This window comes from Aspergillus flavus, chromosome 1 (assembly GCF_009017415.1).
Source record: "Aspergillus flavus chromosome 1, complete sequence".
NCBI lineage: Eukaryota > Fungi > Ascomycota > Eurotiomycetes > Eurotiales > Aspergillaceae > Aspergillus > Aspergillus flavus.
Genome location: NC_092406.1, coordinates 767,606 through 786,537, shown reverse-complemented (window position 1 = coordinate 786,537; position 18,932 = coordinate 767,606). Strand labels below are relative to the sequence as shown.

General features: G+C 48.8%; 8 protein-coding genes across 8 annotated transcripts; 4 read left to right on the top strand and 4 right to left on the bottom strand.

Annotated features, from left to right (window-relative positions):
* Window positions 1-1,839: 1,839 nt before the first annotated feature.
* Window positions 1,840-2,460, bottom strand: F9C07_293 (uncharacterized protein; the record flags this gene model as incomplete). The annotated part of the gene is made up of 1 exon (XM_041284369.1): window positions 1,840-2,460. The coding sequence occupies one exon, from the start codon at window positions 2,458-2,460 to the stop codon at window positions 1,840-1,842; it is 621 nt and encodes a 206-aa protein (XP_041141569.1).
* A 2,089-nt stretch (window positions 2,461-4,549) lies between these two features.
* Window positions 4,550-4,933, top strand: F9C07_292 (uncharacterized protein; the record flags this gene model as incomplete). Its single annotated transcript, XM_071511033.1, has 1 exon — window positions 4,550-4,933. The coding sequence occupies one exon, from the start codon at window positions 4,550-4,552 to the stop codon at window positions 4,931-4,933; it is 384 nt and encodes a 127-aa protein (XP_071365485.1).
* Window positions 4,934-5,471: 538 nt separating this feature from the next.
* Window positions 5,472-7,141, top strand: F9C07_2278745 (putative O-sialoglyco protein endopeptidase). The gene is made up of 2 exons (XM_041284373.2): window positions 5,472-5,679; window positions 5,738-7,141. Exons 1-2 carry the CDS (start codon window positions 5,564-5,566, stop codon window positions 7,005-7,007), a joined length of 1,386 nt encoding a protein of 461 aa, XP_041141570.2. The 5' UTR covers window positions 5,472-5,563; the 3' UTR covers window positions 7,008-7,141.
* On the bottom strand, window positions 7,142-8,262 carry F9C07_2134784 (uncharacterized protein). Its single transcript, XM_071509133.1, has 5 exons — window positions 8,136-8,262; window positions 7,801-8,015; window positions 7,731-7,739; window positions 7,608-7,676; window positions 7,142-7,549 (listed from the first exon to the last, which is right to left on the bottom strand). The coding sequence occupies exons 1-5, from the start codon at window positions 8,156-8,158 to the stop codon at window positions 7,458-7,460; spliced, it is 408 nt and encodes a 135-aa protein (XP_071365484.1). The 5' UTR covers window positions 8,159-8,262; the 3' UTR covers window positions 7,142-7,457.
* Window positions 8,263-12,692, top strand: F9C07_2278743 (putative PHD finger domain protein). Its single transcript, XM_041288935.2, has 2 exons — window positions 8,263-11,066; window positions 11,119-12,692. Exons 1-2 carry the CDS (start codon window positions 8,599-8,601, stop codon window positions 12,203-12,205), a joined length of 3,555 nt encoding a protein of 1,184 aa, XP_041141572.1. The 5' UTR covers window positions 8,263-8,598; the 3' UTR covers window positions 12,206-12,692.
* A 360-nt stretch (window positions 12,693-13,052) lies between these two features.
* Window positions 13,053-14,815, top strand: F9C07_2248955 (uncharacterized protein; the record flags this gene model as incomplete). The annotated part of the gene is made up of 4 exons (XM_071510051.1): window positions 13,053-13,092; window positions 13,179-13,281; window positions 13,380-13,726; window positions 13,773-14,815. 4 exons carry the CDS (start codon window positions 13,053-13,055, stop codon window positions 14,216-14,218), a joined length of 936 nt encoding a protein of 311 aa, XP_071365483.1. The 3' UTR covers window positions 14,219-14,815.
* Window positions 14,816-16,988: 2,173 nt separating this feature from the next.
* On the bottom strand, window positions 16,989-17,304 carry F9C07_2227172 (glycine-rich RNA-binding protein; the record flags this gene model as incomplete). The annotated part of the gene is made up of 3 exons (XM_071509794.1): window positions 16,989-17,099; window positions 17,157-17,229; window positions 17,282-17,304. The coding sequence occupies 3 exons, from the start codon at window positions 17,302-17,304 to the stop codon at window positions 16,989-16,991; spliced, it is 207 nt and encodes a 68-aa protein (XP_071365482.1).
* Window positions 17,305-17,775: 471 nt separating this feature from the next.
* On the bottom strand, window positions 17,776-18,875 carry F9C07_1012361 (COMPASS complex subunit Sdc1). Its single transcript, XM_071507349.1, has 3 exons — window positions 18,601-18,875; window positions 18,050-18,273; window positions 17,776-17,965 (listed from the first exon to the last, which is right to left on the bottom strand). The coding sequence occupies exons 1-3, from the start codon at window positions 18,625-18,627 to the stop codon at window positions 17,884-17,886; spliced, it is 333 nt and encodes a 110-aa protein (XP_071365481.1). The 5' UTR covers window positions 18,628-18,875; the 3' UTR covers window positions 17,776-17,883.
* Between the last annotated feature and the right edge of the window lie 57 nt (window positions 18,876-18,932).

Below are 18,932 nucleotides of genomic sequence, written 5' to 3'. Positions count from 1 at the left end.
CTCGAAGAAGATGCCAACTTAACTTAAATCTCACCGAAAACAACAAACCGGTCTAGTTAGTACCTCCTCTCGGCATCTTACGGAATGACAAAATCCTCCAACTGACCATCGTGATTCAAGCTACGGAATTGGCAAATCTCATGCGGGGAAAGGTGTCTAACCTTGCCCGGGAAGGTAGTGGATCTACATCACTTCGCAGATAAAGTGCATCTCCGTAGGTTTATTAAATTATTTAGTAAAAAGTACTGCTAAGACTCCATCTTTTCTGCCGAGTCGAGTATGTCTATCCGGGTCCCGATTCGCGTCACTCGGGTAATTGAGGGAAATAGTTACCACGTCAAGCGAAACTAGGGTGATGTGATCTGTGGCTGGCTTGGTTTGGAGCTAAGGTTATGTTGGCGTTTTATGTGCATATTGCTGACTTGACGTTACTAATGTTTTGCGGAGGTACTCAGATCGGACTGGGGTAGTGGAGGGTATTTCATGGACAATTGGATCAATTCTATAAAATGTCACTATGGAGGAACGTATAATAAGTAGTAGAATTCACAAGACGAGGTGTGCAAGGTGGGCAACGATAGTATCCTGTAGACGGGTGGTATTCCTGTAGCGTAGCTATAGCTTGAACAAATATATATCTTACTTATGCCCCCACGTGATCACCATCCACGTTACCTAGGACGAGTGTATTTCGCCCCAGACAACCAAGTACTCCGAAGGTCAAATTACATAGAGAATGCGACATCATCTGCAAATAGAAATCTTGCGTTCAAGTCATTATATATTCGCGTTACTGTACCAACCTGGATAGACCGAGCAGCCTCACTTGGCGCGCCTACCCAACAAGGGCCTGTGACGTACGCGCCAAGGAGCAACTGAGACAGGCACGTCTTCCAATAATGACTTCAACTTGAATGACATGTTGCTTTCGGGCTGATTGAATCACGGGAGCTCCAATTTTAATACTCTCTAGACCGTTTCACCTGCATTAAATTGCATCATATAATCGTCTTTTTCAGCTGAAGGTTGCCCGGGCTTTGTCGACACAGCTGGTGAACGCAGTCGAATACATAAATTTCCAAGGATTGGACCACGAAGACCTTTATTATGGGAATACCCTCATCCAGCTACCATTCAACTTATTATCAACTCTCTAAGGAAAAGTCGTACAAGGAGATCCTGGGGAGGATTGATTCGACGACAGCGTACAAAGCCTCGACAAGAACAGGGAATGCCATCTATTGAATTGGGGGAGTGGGATGCAAATTATGTCGATGCTGTGATTTATGCTTTAATTCAGGTTCACAAGCCGTTTTACTGCTAAGCAGATTCTTGACTCCGAATGGATGGCGAAATCAGCTCTGCCTGAGGACGACGAGATCCGAAAGACTTGATCACAGTACGGCACACCGCGAGTTGTCCTATAAACTCGCGATTTATTGCACCAATTCAAAGTTTGCGACCATGGTCTTTGCTCCAAGGACCGAATATTTTTTTTTTATTTATTTTTTTTCCCCCCACGAAAATCGTTTCTAAGCAAATAACACTGTTGTGTGCAGAATCCTATACATGACCCCATCTCACGAGCGCAAAACCAACCCATCCATTTAACAGAGCTGCCCAGCACTCCAGTTATCATGGCTGGAAGCAGCCTACCTACAAGGCCATGCATTGTAGATCGCTATCTCGATGAATGGCTAGTGCGACTGCCTAATAGCACATAGGAGAAGGAAGCCCTTGTGCAAAAGGTTGGGTTTTACCAGAATCCTAAGGAACGACAGACAATGAAACAAGACCATGCTTGATGGAATGGGGCAAGCAGTTCTAACGGACGAGATGTCATCTACTTCTCCTGTCAATCAACTCCCTGGGTGTATATTCATCATAGACAGCCCGGAGACCGCACAATATCCCCAACCGCGCCCCAACCCCTACAACCACATGCGTAAGCAGCCATCGCACATAAAACGGCCCATCCAGAATAACAGGCCAATTATCCAATTTATGGAAAATAGTCCACAACTGAAGCATAAACACCACGCTTCCAAACCAGCCCTTCCCCGAACGCTCCAAAATAACGCTATTCAAATTTCGAAAGAAGACTTCTTTCAATCCATCCGCGGGATCAGTCCACTCCTGGACGATCAGTTCTTCGTTGTTGACATCTGAGTCCTCAAGGTCAAGAACACGACTCCACTCGTGGACGGCAAACTTAGGGATTGTAATGATCCCATCGGACGGACGGTATGTGCAGGTACGGTTTTGAATGGTGACTTTGGCTACTCCTTGGATGACGCGCAAGTATTCGGTGTGGCTTTCGTGCCAGTGTGAGCCTGACGTCCACGCACTCTTTGGGGGCAGGATAATGGTGACAGTTGAAGAGGAGGGTTCTGGGAGGATGTATGTGACTTCACCTGGTCGGGTGAATGTGGTCGTGTGTTTTGTTTCTGTGCGAGGCATTTTTGTGATCTGGAATTGGGGATTGTTGTAGATTGTCTGCTATATGTAATCATGGGGGCTGAATGCGTATTGCGGCCCCGTTCCGCGTGGATGATTAATGAGGATGTTGTTTACTAACGTACGGAGGTAGTTTTCAATATTAGTCTAATTCTTTATTATTGCATTAAAAGAATGTATATCTTGACGATAGGTGTAGATTAAATTAAGCATCTAAAGAAAGACTCTATAGAGCATTGCTATAGAAAATTGTGGCATTAACTATTCAACCTAGTGTAGTAGACCTTTCAAATGAGATAAATGCTTATCATCTTAGTTCTCAAATACCTTACTTTCTGTTAAAACAACTAATATGGCGGACAGTCATGTGAATAATCATAGTACGTATGAAAAAAGGTATATAGTTGCGCAAATAGCTATGCTATCTGTTCAAGCAAGAGTATCTGCAGTTTGCATGGACCAAGTACATATACTAGAGCTTGGCAGCCACCGAGCCATATATTACATAACACGCATATGAAGCAAATGGGAATACTGCTCTCCCGGAGACTCTAGGTGCTGCTTGACTCAGGTGTTTGGTCGCCAAGTATGGCATGATACCTTTGGACATACGTCCCGGAAGAAGAAGCTACTAGCAGGCCATTCACGTTCTCAATACTCATCCACTGCAGTGGGATATTCGTCCAAAGTTGGCAGTATGAACGAGAACCCCGATGCTCCAATAGCTTTGCTGTCCGGTACGGGAAGTCTGATTAGCGTTGCTTTCTGGAGGAGGGTATTTAGAGTAGGCCGACGGTGAGTATATGAAAGAGAACCGGAAGAGGATCGGACATCCCAATGTTGTTTTAAAGGTGCGGAAAGAAAAATTAGAGAACGTAGATTTCCTATATTCATCTAAGATAGGGATATCATATCCTTATCTTGTTTACGTATAGGATAGAATCTCTGTTTCATTTTTCATCCCAAGTTGTAATATCGACTGAATGATAAACTAAAGAATCAGGCACTCTATACCATCAATTTCTTGTAGCACTATGACATAGTGACCATGTATTTCACTGTGACTTCACCCCGCCCAATGTGATAAGTGACAGATCCTTGTCACTAAAAGTGTCACTGCATAGCATTTGTGATAGTGACGCAGGGTGAGCGACCCGACGATGATCATTGGAAACTCTATCTGATGTCCCACTTCGCTCAAAGAAACTCCACTATAAAGCTTAATACGATGATTTTATTGGATCGTCTACATGATTATCAGAAAGGATATTGAAAAGTCTATGTCTCTGGGTAAAGAGAGAGAAAAGAAGAGGCAAAGCAAAGGAAAGGTAAAAAAAACGCGTAACATAAAGCACTCGGGGGCAAACGACCCAAGGATCTAACGGTGTGGGGTCCCTTTCATGTTGTTAATGAACCAACAGGCGAGATCTAAATATATCTTACCAACAATAAGGTGAAACTTCTGCAGGATTGCCCCTGTGGTTCCTTTTATGTTGGCTGGGTGATGGTATACCAACTCACCCGACTTTGGTACCCGTTTACTTTGAAATCCAATGATCGGCAGATACCCTGCTCCTGGAAGGGTTTCACGATTCGCCTATTCCCCTCCAAAGGCTTTCAGTCTAAAGTGTGACGGAGATGTGCGTATGTGCTTAAGCCTGCATCTCGCTGGCGCTTAACGGATGAGGACGGCGATCATTGGCCAGCAGCCCAACCCTACTCTGCCGCCCTTCCTCGCGATCGATTGAAGCAGTCAGTGAACCAAAGACTATATAGCCGCCCAACTCGCCCCCGGTCTTCGAACCCTTTCTATTTTTTGGTACACTGCTTGTTTGAGGTTTTCTTTAGTCTCCCTTTCTGTTCTATTTTCGTCTTCTAGTGGTTCGTTTGGCTGGTCCAGACGAGTGCTATTTTTTGAGTCTTCCTATTTTTGGATCTTGCATTACGTCAAATAATAGTATCATTTTACACGCCCTGCGTCTAAGAAGCCCTTCGTTGACCGAAGTGAATCACTAGCGCCTTTAATATCCTTTCCCATTACTTTAAATCTCCTTCGCTCCCCCCAAAGCTGTGTCCAGCCTCCACCTCCACAATGATCCCCACTGCCCGTGCTGCCGCAAGACCCAAGTTGAGCCTGAGCATTTCTGCTGCGCAGAATACCTCACGGCCTACATTGTCGCTCAAGTCCCCAGGTCCTCTTCCCCGGACTCCAATCTCCCCGTCTGCCGCCAGTCCCAGTTCCGCCCGGTTCTCATCTCTTCAAGTGCCGAGTTATGGCTACGTCAACTCATGTTCCTCGAAGAGCATTCTCAAGAAACAATCGACAGCGGTCGCAGCTGGCACCGTTAACAAACGAATCCAGTTTAAATGCACACCGACCGTCCACTGCGTGACGCCTATTGAGAATCCTGAGGAGTACTACGGTACGCACACCAAGATGTCGCGTGAAGAGCGGCGTTGGATGGTGCGCGAATGAAGGATCGCCGAGAAAACTCGGTGAGAAAACCTACGCAGACGGAACGAGAGAACTCCTCAGAGTTCAGGGTCTCGTCATCCGTTGAGAGCCTATTTCCCGCGACCGTGCCCGGCCCTAATCCTGGATCGACAATGCAACTTGCAGCACAGATGCAGAAGAGCCTGTGGAGGACCGTCCGCGCAGAGCGTCGGACGTCTGGAACGAAAGTCAAGAAGAGGAACGTCCCTGTTGGAAAGGAGGGCAGTGTGTCAATGTATATATGATCCTATTATGTTTATGATGTGACGATGAGATCCATACCAAGTATAGCATGAGTGAGCATTAGCCTGGAGAAATCCAATTACAGTCGTTACGCTCTATCAGTTGCGTCCATATTCCGTGGTCTTCCATGTACAGCTCTAGCATATGTTTCTACTTGTCTTACATCCATGAATAATCGTATTAGCCAAGAAAAAAAAAAAATTAAACACACTTAGAACTTATGATGCTCCTGCTCTGCATCAGTACCATTTTGGTCATGGCTTAGGGCACCCTTTGAGGGCTTCTGTGGCCCGTGCGACCGAACGTCAGGTCTTTTCCGCAATACTTATCGCCGTGTCCAGCCGATTACCATCTCTACAACTAACCCCAATGTTGAACTTGAGAACCCCGGTCGCGAGTTTTCGCAAGGCTATATGCAGCACAGCCAGACGTAGCTTGCTTCCTCAAAATCGAGGCCTGCTCACTTTCGCTATTGAAACTTCTTGGTGAGAACGATTCCGGAACTGAACCAAGCCTGACTGCTAACTTGTCTATCTGCACTAGCGATGACACTTCAGTCGCAATCGTTGAGAAGAATGAAGCCACCAATGCCGCTAAGATACATTTCCTTGAGAACGTAACGGCCGACTCCAACGAATACCGAGGTGTCCACCCCATTGCATCCCTCGAGTCGCATCAAGAGAACCTCGCGAAGCTGGTTGATAAGGCGCTAAGACATCTGCCCGTCGCTTTGGGAAATGCTGAAGGACACCGATCGATAACGCTCGCGGATGGCTCCCAGCCGCGCTACAAACCAGACTTTGTGTCCGCTACTCGAGGGCCAGGGATGCGAGCGAATCTCTTCGTCGGCTTAGATACAGGGAAAGCGCTGTCAGTTGCGTGGCAGGTCCCTTTCATGGGTGTTCATCATATGCAAGCTCATTTGTTGACACCCCGGCTTGTGTCGTCTCTACGTCAGGATCAAGAGACCAGTAATCACACCTCGCCGTCACCGCCAGTTACACCAGAATTTCCCTTCCTATCTATCCTTGTCTCGGGCGGCCATTCGAATCTTGTGAAATCCTCAACTCTTACGGACCACAAGATCATGGCGTCTACCGCGGACATAGCAATTGGCGAGTCGCTTGACAAATCAGCCAGGGAAATCCTTCCTAGTTCCTTACTGCAGAGTGCGAAGAACACCATGTACGGCAAGATGCTAGAGGAATTTGCTTTCCCAAATGGTAGCGCTGATTATGCTGATTACCGTCCACCAATGAATCGTGGCGAGGAACTCATCAAGCGGGAGACCCCATGGGGCTGGTCCCTGACGACGCCGTTTGCTAATACCCGCAATCTGCAATTCAGCTTTTCATCTATTGCCAGTGCGGTCAAGAGAATCATCACACAGAAAGAGAATTCCGGACAGAAATTTTCCCACGAAGAACGAGTTGATATGGCGCGCGAATCCATGCGGGTTTGTTTCGAGCATCTCGCCTCTCGGACGATCATCGCTCTTGAGACACTTCGTCAGCAGAAGCCTGAAGATGAGGTGAAGACCGTCGTGGTCAGCGGTGGTGTCGCGGCTAATCGTTTTCTCATGACGGTTTTGCGCTCATTCCTCGATGTCCGCGGTTTCGGCCATGTCGACATCGTTGCGCCCCCTCCGTACCTGTGCACCGACAATGCTGCGATGATCGGATGGGCTGGCCTTGAGATGTTTGAGGCGGGCTGGCGCACAGATCTCAGTGCCCGCGCTCTCAGGAAGTGGAGTCTTGATCCGCAAGCCGACGATGGCGGCGTTCTGGGCCCCAGTGGGTGGCAGAAAGCCTAGGTTTATCCTTGATCGATGACAGGGTCACGCATTGCCTTCACTGTACACTAGTAATACCCCATGTACACTACTCAGCCTTTTTACTTTTAACAGATGTATATATACTCTCAATTTACAGTTACAGATAGACAGGATATGATAGTAATATTTTTGGATTAGAATTTTGTTTTCTACCAGATCTATCTGACAATCGTACAGAAGGCGCTACCCCGGTAGTCTTATCCCACACCAAAATATAGTGCCAACGACCATTTGTCAAAAAGCTGCATTGATTCATGCTGCCCATCTAGTGATTTCGAGGATACTGTCATCCAATCGGCCAGCGACCAGAGAGCTCCTGTTTTCCATGGCCCCTTCGGGGACCCAGCTGCCGCTGAATGTTGGCTTGATAGTCGTGACGCCGGTGGTTCCTCGCATCGACTATCTATTGATCAGGGATAAGGCTCCAAGTCAGCCACCCGCGACATTGTCACCTTGCCGCAGATTGGTGATTTGTTTGCGAAGCTCGAGGAAGAAGTCCTTGCCGTTGGCCATGGTGTTTGCTGTTGCATGAACGTCAACATGACGAAATGGAGGGTATCAATCAGTCAGGCGACGTACGTTTTGAGCCCCAAGGTCCAGAGCGATTTGTATCCTTTCCACCAGGTTTATAGAAAAAGGGTTTCGGCTCTATGAGAACGGTTAGCGATCCGATGGGTGTTTGCACGTCGCAGAATAAAGTACCTCTTGAATCTAATTGCACATGTTACGTTAGCAAGTAGTACATCGCAGAGATATCACGGAAAGAGCCTACTTCTCTTGAGAGCCGCCTTCGCCTCGGCGGCATTGAAGCCTCGCACGGGGACATGTTGTTCCTGAGCTGGTCCAGTGGAAAGTTGATCACGCGACTCTCCCCAGTTATTCTGGTTCTGTCCGCTACGAGAGCCACTGTGTGCGCTCATTGTTCTGTGCAAGGAGTGTCTTTGCCCCGATTGACGGTTCTGGTCGTATGTGCGGCCCCCGCGCCATCTAGCAGGAGATCTCCGAAGTTAGCATCAAGGGCGGCTGGAGGTAAATAGCGAATGGGGAAAATATATTTATATATATATGAATGTTAGGGCCGGGGAAAATCGAGGGGAAGACGATTACCGATCATCGCCAGGACCACTCATATTGAGGAGGGAGAAGCTCAATCAAATCAGATTGAATTGAATTATTTAAGCTGTGGGCTTTCAAAGAAGCTCCGCGTTGGTTAAATCGGACCATGAATGTCAGGTGGAGTCTCTCCGCCTTGGCTCAAGATGGTTTAGTGCCGCCGGGCAAGTGAGATAACGGACACTCCTCGCTTTCGCGTCTTCCCTTCGCCGCCGATGGCTGTGACACCGCTGCCCTTCATTTCTTTGCGATTTTATGCATTTTCCGGTTGCTATTGAGTCATGATTGGCATTTCTCCTTTACTTGACCCGGTTTCCTTATGCTACGCGGCGCCGCGAGACTCTGTTTGATTGCAACGTGAGGCTGAGCGACAAGCTCAACGACATTAATCAACATCCATTCTTTTTGTACACCATTTCATCCACAACTGGCTGAGCGCTGTTTTCCGACCACAGTAATGGCGCCATTAACTTCGAATAAGTATCGGTCATCCCCCGGAAGGCCGCCTAAGACCCAATCCAAAGCGGTGCTGAAAGGCACCCAGAACTCAAACGCTACTCCCGGCGACGGACCACCCCTCAAAAAGCGGAAATACGTCCCTGGTGGACCGGGCGGTGGAGGCAGATACATCGAGCTTGATGTGCGAGAGACGAAACCACCTAAACCGGCGAAACCTGCCAGACCCCCCAAACCAGCCAAACCGTCGCCAGTTGCACGCAACTCTACCCCCCGAACCCGCCATGCACGAGAAGCTGAAGCCCAACCCATGCAGCTCCCTCCACCCCCACCTCCCGTCCCAACGACACCACCATCTGCGCGTCTCACAAGAGACAAAAGCCAAAATCGGGGCGGCCGCTTCGGCTCCTCGACCGCGGCTGCTCTCGCTTTACAACAGGGGGATGGGTATAAGCCACGGGAAGAGCGAGGGTGGGAAGAGTTTCACCCTGACCTGGATATTGAAACGAAGTTTGTCGTCTTCCCTGCGGAGGAAGTGGACAAGCCAGCTCCATCTGCGCATGTGGCCCATATCCTCTCTCCGAATGGCCTCAATCTCAGCAATGACAAAGACCCATTAGCTGAACTTATCCGAGCTCATGCCAATGGCACGTCTCCTACACCTATCAAACGCCGGCCAGGGCGCCCTCCCCGCCGTCCTGAGGCAATTCTAAACGCCCTCGGAATTACACCACAACCAAAAGTTGTTCCACCTCCTGGTCCAAACCCCCGTGAGAGGCTAACCCTCCCTAAACCCTCATTTCGACTACGAGATCCATTTGTTTTCTACGACCACCCAGGGGTGGGCCAACAAAACTATGTTGACCGGACAATGGCAAGTGTCGGATATCAGGAGAGTGATCTTTTCCTTCGCCACGATCGTCGACTGATACGGGTAACTGAGGCACCGCAGGAGGACGATCTCGATGCCGTCAATCCCGTTGGAACTGAGGAGGAGCCCAACACGTCTGTTGGGAGAGTAGAATATGACATGGATGAGCAGGACGAAAAGTGGCTGGAGGACTACAATGCTAAGCGGAGGGAGGATCAGTTGGAGCCTATCAAACCCGCTGTCTTTGAAATTACCATGACAAAGATTGAGAAAGAATGGCATGCGCTCGAAAAGCGCATCCCAAAACCAAACCCAAAACCTCCTCAGACACAACGACCTCGTTCAAGCTCTGCCGCTGCTGTCAATGGCGAAACCACGGGGCCTGGAGAGGATCAAGACAGCAAATGTGCAATTTGCGATGATGGTGATTGTGAAAACTCCAATGCTATCGTCTTCTGCGATGGGTGCGACCTGGCGGTACACCAGGAGTGTTACGGTGTGCCGTTCATCCCCGAGGGCCAATGGCTGTGTCGTAAGTGCCAGCTGGTCGGGAGAGGAGCCGTCAACTGCATCTTCTGTCCCAACACCGAAGGTGCCTTCAAACAGACTACCACTTCGAAGTGGTCTCATTTGCTTTGCGCTATATGGATCCCTGAAGTGTCTATAGGCAATCCGTCGCTGATGGAGCCGATCACCGATATTGAAAAAGTACCCCGGAGCCGCTGGAAACTTCACTGCTATATTTGCCGGCAGCGAATGGGTGCATCGATCCAGTGCAGCAACAAGAACTGCTTTGTTGCATTCCATGTGACTTGTGCCCGACGGGCTCAGCTCTATCTGAAGATGAAGTCTGGTCACGGATCTCCCGCAGTCATGGATACTCACCTGCTCAAAGCATTCTGTGACAAACATGTTCCTCCCGAGTGGCGTCGGGAACATGGGACAGACGCTGCTACCGCTGAAGCTATAGAATTCTATCGTAATACTATGCAAGGCCGACGATGGGGTGATAGTCAAGCTGCCGCACTAGCTCTAGAGCCGTCACAACCCCTCGGGTATGAGCATGGGGACGATGAGGCACTACGGACTCATACGCCACGCATTACGCTTACGGTTGGCGGGAATAAAAGAAAAAGGCCTACTGTACCCAAGACTATCTGGAAACTGCCGTCTGGCGCTCCCGTAATACCGCACGTTGTCCTAAATGCCGTCGCAGCCTCTCTCCAGCGCTTCGGTGTGCGTCAGAGAAAGCAATATGCAGAGGATGCGTGCAAGTACTGGACACTAAAACGCGAAGCCAGGAGGGGCGCTGCATTGCTGAAGCGTTTGCAGCTACAATTAGAAACCTTCTCATCTATGGAAATGACCAGGCGAGACTACGTCGCGATGGGAGCTGCCGGAGGAAAGCGGCTCCAACGCCGTATTGAGTTTGGTGAACGACTATATCACGATCTCGATCGGTTGAGAACGATGTGCGATGAGGTCAAGAAACGTGAGAGGGAGAAGTTGAAGGATGCCGAAACTCTTCGGAGCATTGTGGACACTGTCTACTTCCCTATATTCCCCTTGCTGTGGCCTATTTTTGAAAAAGCTCAAGGGTGAGTGTCTTTTCCTCTAACTACTTTGGGATTGTTACTGATGTCGATACAGACTTGACGGCAAGGGCATCTTCAGACAGGGGTTGGTCTCGATACGCACCAAGCTGGAAGAGCGCCGGTACACATCCGTTTCTGCCTTCTCCGCTGATCTTGCTCGCGTGTTCACCTCGGAGATTGGAGTCCAGCCCGCTGGGGACACCGCCGAGCTTCAAATGCAGATCAGCGGCCGCGCTCCGGAGCTCAGCCTAGAGCAACGCGAGAAACGGAAACTGGCCAAGCGCATTATCAAATTCATTCAGCCTGCCCTGGAGGAAGCGATCAAGAAAGAGAGCGAGTTGAATCGTAAGCCCTTCGAACAGGAGCTTAAGGAGTTGGATCTTATGCTCGAGAACAGCGTTATGTCGCGAAGGGGCTCACAAGCCGAGTCTCCGGCGGCTGGTGATGAGGAGCAGGGAAAACGAGAGGTTCCCCTTGAGAATGCTGAAAAGGTCAATGGAGATGTTGAGGTCACTGCTAAGTCGGAGCCCTCTGATGGCGCCGAAGTTACCGCTATACCCCAACAGTCCATTGATAGCGCTATGCCAGATGCAGACCAAGCCCAAGCTCCCGATGGTGCTTCAGTATCTCAGTCTCAGGAAGCCCCCGGGGCTATGGTAGCCACTCCGGCGGTAGAGCATGAATCTGATAAGCAAGAGAACCCGTCTGCCAATGCAACGTGTACTACTCTTGACGCACCACCAGTTCCAAATGGAGTCTCAGACAAATCAGAAGAGAACGATCTAGGACCCGCCGATCAACCTACTGAACCACAGAAAGAGCCGTTGACACCCCCTCCCAGCTTCAAGGGAGACCAACAGCTACCTTTAGCACAAGGTGGTATCCAGTGGTATATGCAACCATTCGATCCCGTGGGCACCACTATCCATGAAGAGCGATGGACGGGCCGGGACGTCATGCGCGGGATGAGTGAAGAACTCAGTGAGCTTGACGAGGATGAGCTGAAAGACCTAGTCGACGATGAACTCGAAGGGGAGATGGGCACTGCCATCGAGGGATCCACCGACACTAGACCGGATGCTGCACCGGAGCAGGCCGTCAAGGTGTATCGAACCCGGCGGCGCTGGCGCGGATTTAAATAGATGATTGAAGCGATTCCCCGTTTGAGTCTTTTTTTTTTTATTTCTTCTTTCTTCAACCTCTTCTTCTCCTTTCTCTCTTTAATACTTTTTTTTGCTTCTATCATGTTTGTGTTCAGGCTTCTGGCGCGGATCGGATTACGGCGTCCCCCCCCTTTTCTTCTCTTGCATCTTGTTGATTTCACATGTTCCCTGTGCTTTTGCGTCTACTACGATGAATGAATCTTGAGATGTTCGTTTTCTTGCACTGATAGCATTGAGGATGGGGGTCGTCGGGACTGTAGTTAGTTAGGTTGATCTACGACTGAATGGACTACTGCAACTGAGGATTCTAAGCGTTAATCCCGTGTGAGAGTGTAGTCTATTGTATTTATTATTTGATTTCTAGTGAATGGCCAGGAAGATTCACTCCTATCTATGTATCTCCGGAGGAAGTGATCATAACAAACAGCCGGGTCTTGGCGCTCCACCCACAAGAGCCGCTTGCCGTAAAAGGTCTGGAATTCGGTGACTTGGACCTTCGACGGGCAAGTGAACGAACTGCTTTCTTCCCCCTTCTTTCATCATTCATCCATCCCTCTCCCAACCAACCATTCATCCCTCTTCTTCTTTTCTTTCCCTCCCCCCTTCTTATTCTTTTCCTTGTTCTTCCTCATTTCTGAGGATTTGATTAATTCTTCTCCCCTATATTGGTGATTATTCTTCTTCCTAATCAGACCAGTGTGGGTGCTTGAATTTTCTGCATCATTTTCCCATCAACAAATTTTCGACGTGCGACGCGTTCCTTTCCCTGTCATATAACCGCTCTCTTTACCAACCAATCTCTAGTTGTTCGATAATCTCCGTCAATATGTCCACAGAGTATGATCACGAAAACGGTCGCTATGACGGTAGGTTCGATGGTTACATCAGCATCTTCGGCATCACCCTGGGAACACCACAGCAATACTGATCCGTCTACTTGCACACGCGTTAGACGAGCCTCGCTTCTCTCGCGACGAACGCAGCGCATCTCCTCGCGATGAGCCTCGTACCGACCGCGCCCGTAGCCGCTCTCCCAATGGTCGCGCCGATGACCGGTATGTCGCATGACCAGAAACTTCGCCACGTGCTGGGCGTTATTCGAATCTGAGAAGAAAAAGAAGAAAACGCAACTAACTCGCCATTCTCTCTCTAGGGCTCCTATCGAACCGCGTAAGCCTCTTGAGGATGAGGAGGGTGCGGTCAACACTGGCTCCAACCTTTTCGTCACCGGCATTCACCCCCGTCTGACCGAGTCCGACATTTCGCGTCTTTTCGAGAAATATGGTGATGTCGAGAGCTGCTCGATCATGGTCGACCCTCACACCAAGGAATCTCGTGGCTTCGGATTCGTCAAAATGGTGACTGCGGAACAAGCCGACGCTGCCAAGGAAGGTTTGCAGGGTGAGGTCATCGAGGGCCGTACTCTCAGCATTGAGAAGGCTCGTCGTAGCCGCCCTCGCACCCCGACCCCCGGCAAATACTTTGGACCCCCCAAGCGTGGTCAGTAACTCCTGAGCCCGGATCAGTAACATCAAACGACTCACAGCATTTGCAGACTTCCGGGGCGGTGGCCGCGGCGGACGTAGTGACCGCTACGACGACCGACGTGCCCCTTACGGAGGCAGCTGGCGCCGCAACGACGACTACCGCTATGGCCGCTACGACTCTTACAGTGACCGCCGCGACTATGGCGGCCGTGGTGAAGGCCGCGGTGACTACCGGGATTACCGCCGTGACTACCGGGACGACTACGGTAGCTACCGTGGAATCGATCGTTATGCTTCGGGAGGACGGGAAGACCGGTACAGTCGCGATGAACGCCGCGATGACCGCCGCGAAGAGCGCCGTGGCTATTATGATCGCGATGCTAACCCTCCTAGTTACAGCCATGGTGGTGCTCCTCCTCCTCCTCGTGAGGCTTATTCCGGCGGCGGCGGTGGCGGTGGCGGTCGCTCGTATGAACCTCGTGAAGACCGATATGGTAGCAGGTAGGTGCAGGGTTGGGCAGTTATCGACGATTAAAAATCAGGGTCATGGCACGTAATTCTTTTCCCCCGTCTCTAGTCTCTGTCTAGGCTTCCCCTTTTCGTTTCTTTTGTTACCCCCTGTCCTTGTTTTGTGTGACATTCCAACGCCCATCCACATTCCTTGGAATGGTTTCTTAATTCAATACCCGCTGCCTATGGGGAATGAGCTCGACGGTCCACGGTGGAATGTCGGTTTATGTTGTTCTTGATTTCATCGGAAAAAGTCGTCTGCGCTATTACTACTTGTCATCTCGGCGACATTCGGTACGCCATCAGTTATGCGACCATCTTAACCCTGTCAGAAAACCAAAAGAGAAAAAAAGAAAGAAAAAAAAGGGAAGAACAAGTTACTCTTGTTGTCGTCGGTCTGCGGTCGCTAGCTGGATTTTTCTTTTGTTGATTCGCTCGAAACACCGGACAAATTGGCGGCAGGGAAGGAAAAGACATGATATTTACCTTAACGTTGTAATTCCTCGGATTATCAGATGGGTCTCAGCACTTCTACATTACAACTCTTCCGGAAATTGGTCGTTATCTCGCTAGTCAGCTTGTTCGCCTTGTTGCGTCTTATTCAACATTTTCTACGTAACGACTGTTCGATCTGTATACGGCCAGAAGCAAAAGACATAATATCTATCATGCCATGCACAATTTCTCTTTACGCCTCCTGAGGACACAAGCAGTTGAACGGAGTTCGGCCATGATCCGCCAGTTCCGCCATCGTGTTGCTTGCGTGCTTGTAGTATCGCCAGTACGAGCGAAGTGTACGCGTCTAGAACGAGCGGGAGAGAGCCATGTCGACGTAATTGCAGCAGCCATCTTATCAACAGCCTGGGGTTCCACCAACTACGACTGTTGATGGCCTGTTGGCCTGCCGAGGTAGGTAAGATGGTATCGCGAACCGAGCTAACACGTGGAAAAGGAGTCCCATCTTCCCATTCAGAAACGGTCCCCATAATCCAGTATTGTTTCTTTACTTCGTCTTGATTCACGGAGTCCGACGATCTCCATTGCGTGGTGCTGTCGACCAGCCGTGACATGTTACTTGTTGTTTTGCCAAGTCACTAACAGACAGAACCATGCTTTTTATGGGGAAGCGCTTGGGTTCGTGTCATTCCATGGTCTAGAGTATAGGGTGTATACTATCCGTTTTGTAGGAATAGAGACGATTCTGCTGGTCGATTATCTGTTCACTCAAGGTTTCCTGATTAGTCTGACAAGCTAGAGGTCGATCAAGGTAGGTACAGCAACGGTCATATTTTGCCAGTATCATATGTCACTGTCAACGAGGGTTTTGAACTTGAGCTGATCCTAGGGGCGGGTTGTTAGTTTAGAGTAGGAGTTGGAATAGCTGCTAATAAGTTGAACCATATAATCCTCTTACCTGATCACGCTTAGTCTAGGTAGTCCATGACGTAAGGGCGAGGAACACCCTTGATTAATATATAATCATCCCTTAACACACTCCCTAGTAGTATGTCTAATGAAGGAATAGTGGTTCCTTAACCCTAGTGCCATTCAATGAATCAGGGGTGAGGTTGTGAAATAGTGTAATATATAATATATATTAAAGATAGGTTATTCTCCCCAGTAACTTACTCTTTATACCTAGTCTACGTAAGGTATTATTCAGAATCTATATAACTTTATAGATATATAAAAGTTAAGGGTCTACTTTATAAATGATTTAATTAATATTTATAAAATGAAACCTTACTTTTTGTAATTATTTTTTTTGCTACTAAGATCTTGCCTTTGAAGCCGTCGGGTTTACTAATTTATATATATCAAGTATTAGGTATACTATAAGCGATAGAAAGTGACCAATCTTCTATAAAACCGGGAAATCGCAACGCTCTTTATATCACAAGGCACCCCATATACATAAGAGAAATTCTAACCGGAACTGATCTCCATTTGAATCCCATACAGCAGTACTCGAATTCAGTTATACCTCCATCCTCTTCCGACTTGACTCCCGGGAAATAAATCCGGACTGCGTGAGAGTCCTGATAGGATGACTGCCCATAGCCCCTTTTCGAAGACCGCTAGCTAGAATAGGCGATGCATTTAACGATATGGATACGATATGGATACTTCAAGGCCTGTAATTTATACGAAATTGCGAAATATATGTGATTCCTGAGTTGATCTCTTTACCGTTCATGACCAACGTTTCCTTTTTCTTGTTGGTCTCTCTTCTGTACAGTTCAGCCTATCTTCTTGTCGAGAATAGGTTCTAGTCTGATAAACTGGTATTATCAAACTACACTGCTACTCTAGGCATTGGACCGATGGGCCCGATATTTGATATGTGACCTGCAGGTTGGGGGCCGGGCAGGGGGGGCTTGGAGAGGGAATGACATATCGCATATCTCCATTGCTCGGGGCGTCATAGCGAATAGAGACGATTGTTCATTCATAATACTGGTTTAAGGTTCGAAAAGACCTGCCGTAGTCGGTTTATTCTAGCAGGAAAACCCGCACCACACATAGAAATCCGAACCCCGCGAGTCTCTTCATCCACAGGAGAAGCCGCCATAAAAAAAACCAAAGATTGGCAAAGTCAGTCACTGATAGACGGGGAAATACACCCGAAGCACTGATTATGAGGAGGGGTGGAGGGGCAAGGTCCTTACTTGCCTCGGCAGTGGACACTGATGGTGTTGCCATCAAGTGTGGGAACATTTGGCCTGTAGTCTGAAGGCTGAGGGGCAAGGGGGATTGTTTGGGACTCACTCCTTCTCGTTCGTATTTGTGACAGCGATCTCGGCCTCCTCGTCGGACGAGAAGGTCACGAAACCGAAGCCACGGCTGAGGCGGGTTTTAGGGTCCTTTATGACGACCTACCGGTAATTAGCATCATGAAGAGAGAAGGAGCACACAAGAGGAGGGGGACGCACAGCATCTTCCACATTGCCGTAATTTTCAAAGAACACCCTGAGGGTTCGGTCGTCGGTGGACACGGCGAGATTGCTGGAGGTGAGTTAGCAGGAGAACAGAGGATGTTGCAGCGTATAGAACTCACTTAACGGAGGGCGTGACGGACATTTAGGGAAGATTGGGAAATGTTTGTGAGATACTGAAGATAGGACAAAAGTTGGAAAGAGAATGTGGGAGGCGGAGGGGGTATTTGTACTGTATAAGACTATAAGCTCAGGTTAGCGTGTCAAAGGAACGAATGAGTACCACCAACCAATCACCCCACACACCGATCCATCAAAGTCAATTTAGATAATCTAGAGAATATAGATAACATAGACAATCCTCCATTCTCTTACATTCAAAACGTATAGCGTTAAAAAATGGTATCATAAAATCCCTAACCCAAAGAAAAAACACCGCAAACGAACTATCCCCAAAGTCAAGTCCCGAATCTGCGCAGCAAGAGACGCAGCCTTTCAAGTCTCCCATGCCCAATCCCAGTCCATCGGTCCTGTCCAGCTATAGAGTGTATGGCAGGCTACCCCGGTAAAAACACAACATCCACTGTTTCTCGAGGATAAGACGAGGTAGGATGAATCGACCGGCGCGCAATATCGCAATATCCCCCCCTCAGGAGAACAGAAAACACGCAATCCCCTATATCTCAACTCAACCCAATCTCTCAATTATAAGACCCTCAAAGATCTATTCAGGCGACTTGGCCCCCTCCACCTCATTACTCTTCTGAATAAGGAATTCGCCAAGTACACGGAGCGGGTTTTGTGGTCTAATTCCATACCCCAGTTAGCCACTTCAATTCCCCGGTCATTGAATACACAAGTAAACAACCCCGGCAAGGCATATCACTTACTGCTCCTTCGTAACATGCTTCATCCCCTCCAGGAGATACGGGACGATCTTCTCGTTCATGTAGACTCGGGCCGGGGCACCGCCGGGCCGGAGCTGGGTAGTGGGTGTAGGTTCGCCGGTCGGGGTATTGGCCGCTGCGGTATTGGGGGTGGAATCGTTGGCCATGATAGATTGTTTTTCGGTTGTCGAGGGAGTGTCTTTGGTGTTTGGAGGTGGGATGGGGGACTGGGTTAATTTTTTTTTTCTTGGGTGAGCTCACGTTTCCAGTCGGGATTCCGTTGGGTTATGACGTTTGAGTTTGGGGGAGGTATGTATTGGGTGTGATCAATTGGATTGACTATCAAATTCCGGTAACCCGGGAAAAGCAACAGAAGGGTAATGTATAGGGTAAAACGACAGATGAAAAGAACGACGTTAAGTAAAGAGTATTTATGGAGCTTTCTCCTTCGAACATTAAACAAATCGACCTTGTGGCGGGAGCTCTCCACAGTGGGGATTGGCATGGTATGTGCGTAGACAAGGACTGGATTGGATTGGGGCTTCTTCACTCACTGGGGCGTCAGCCATTGTTTGATCCATTTATAGTACTTGTGCTGTTGGTGGGTGGGATCTTGGATTCTCTATGTCTTGTCTTATAAGAAAGAGTAGGTAGGGCTTGCAGTTGTCACTGAGGGGGTTTGATTGTTTGATTCTGGGCTGTATTGCTTATTGCTTGTTCTGCATGCTGATTGGTTGGGTGTGCAAACAGGTCAAACTGATGGGTTTTCAATTAAGGTCATGTGATCTCGTGTCGAGGGTCGTGGATCGCGCGTCTCGCCATTTGGATGTTGGCGTTAGGTCGTAGATAAGGGTTTCTTGGGGGTTTCTTTTTGGTGACTCTCATG

Excerpts from the sequence above, each read along its gene's own strand:
- F9C07_2278743 (XM_041288935.2), top strand. The coding sequence starts at position 8,599 with ATGGCGCCATTAACTTCGAATAAGTATCGGTCATCCCCCGGAAGGCCG. Across the intron at positions 11,067-11,118 it reads ATTTTTGAAAAAGCTCAAGG|ACTTGACGGCAAGGGCATCT; the intron begins GTGAGTGTCTTT and ends ATGTCGATACAG.
- F9C07_1012361 (XM_071507349.1), bottom strand. The coding sequence starts at position 18,627 with ATGGATCAAACAATGGCTGACGCCCCA. Across the intron at positions 18,274-18,600 it reads AAACAATGGCTGACGCCCCA|TCCCCCATCCCACCTCCAAA; the intron begins GTGAGTGAAGAA and ends AAATTAACCCAG. Across the intron at positions 17,966-18,049 it reads AAGCATGTTACGAAGGAGCA|ACCACAAAACCCGCTCCGTG; the intron begins GTAAGTGATATG and ends GTATGGAATTAG.
- F9C07_2134784 (XM_071509133.1), bottom strand. The coding sequence starts at position 8,158 with ATGAGTGGTCCTGGCGATGATCG. Across the intron at positions 8,016-8,135 it reads AGTGGTCCTGGCGATGATCG|ATGGCGCGGGGGCCGCACAT; the intron begins GTAATCGTCTTC and ends ATCTCCTGCTAG. Across the intron at positions 7,550-7,607 it reads TGGACCTTGGGGCTCAAAAC|CAAACACCATGGCCAACGGC; the intron begins GTACGTCGCCTG and ends TTCATGCAACAG.
- F9C07_2278745 (XM_041284373.2), top strand. The coding sequence starts at position 5,564 with ATGTTGAACTTGAGAACCCCGGTCGCGAGTTTTCGCAAGGCTATATGC. Across the intron at positions 5,680-5,737 it reads TTCGCTATTGAAACTTCTTG|CGATGACACTTCAGTCGCAA; the intron begins GTGAGAACGATT and ends TATCTGCACTAG.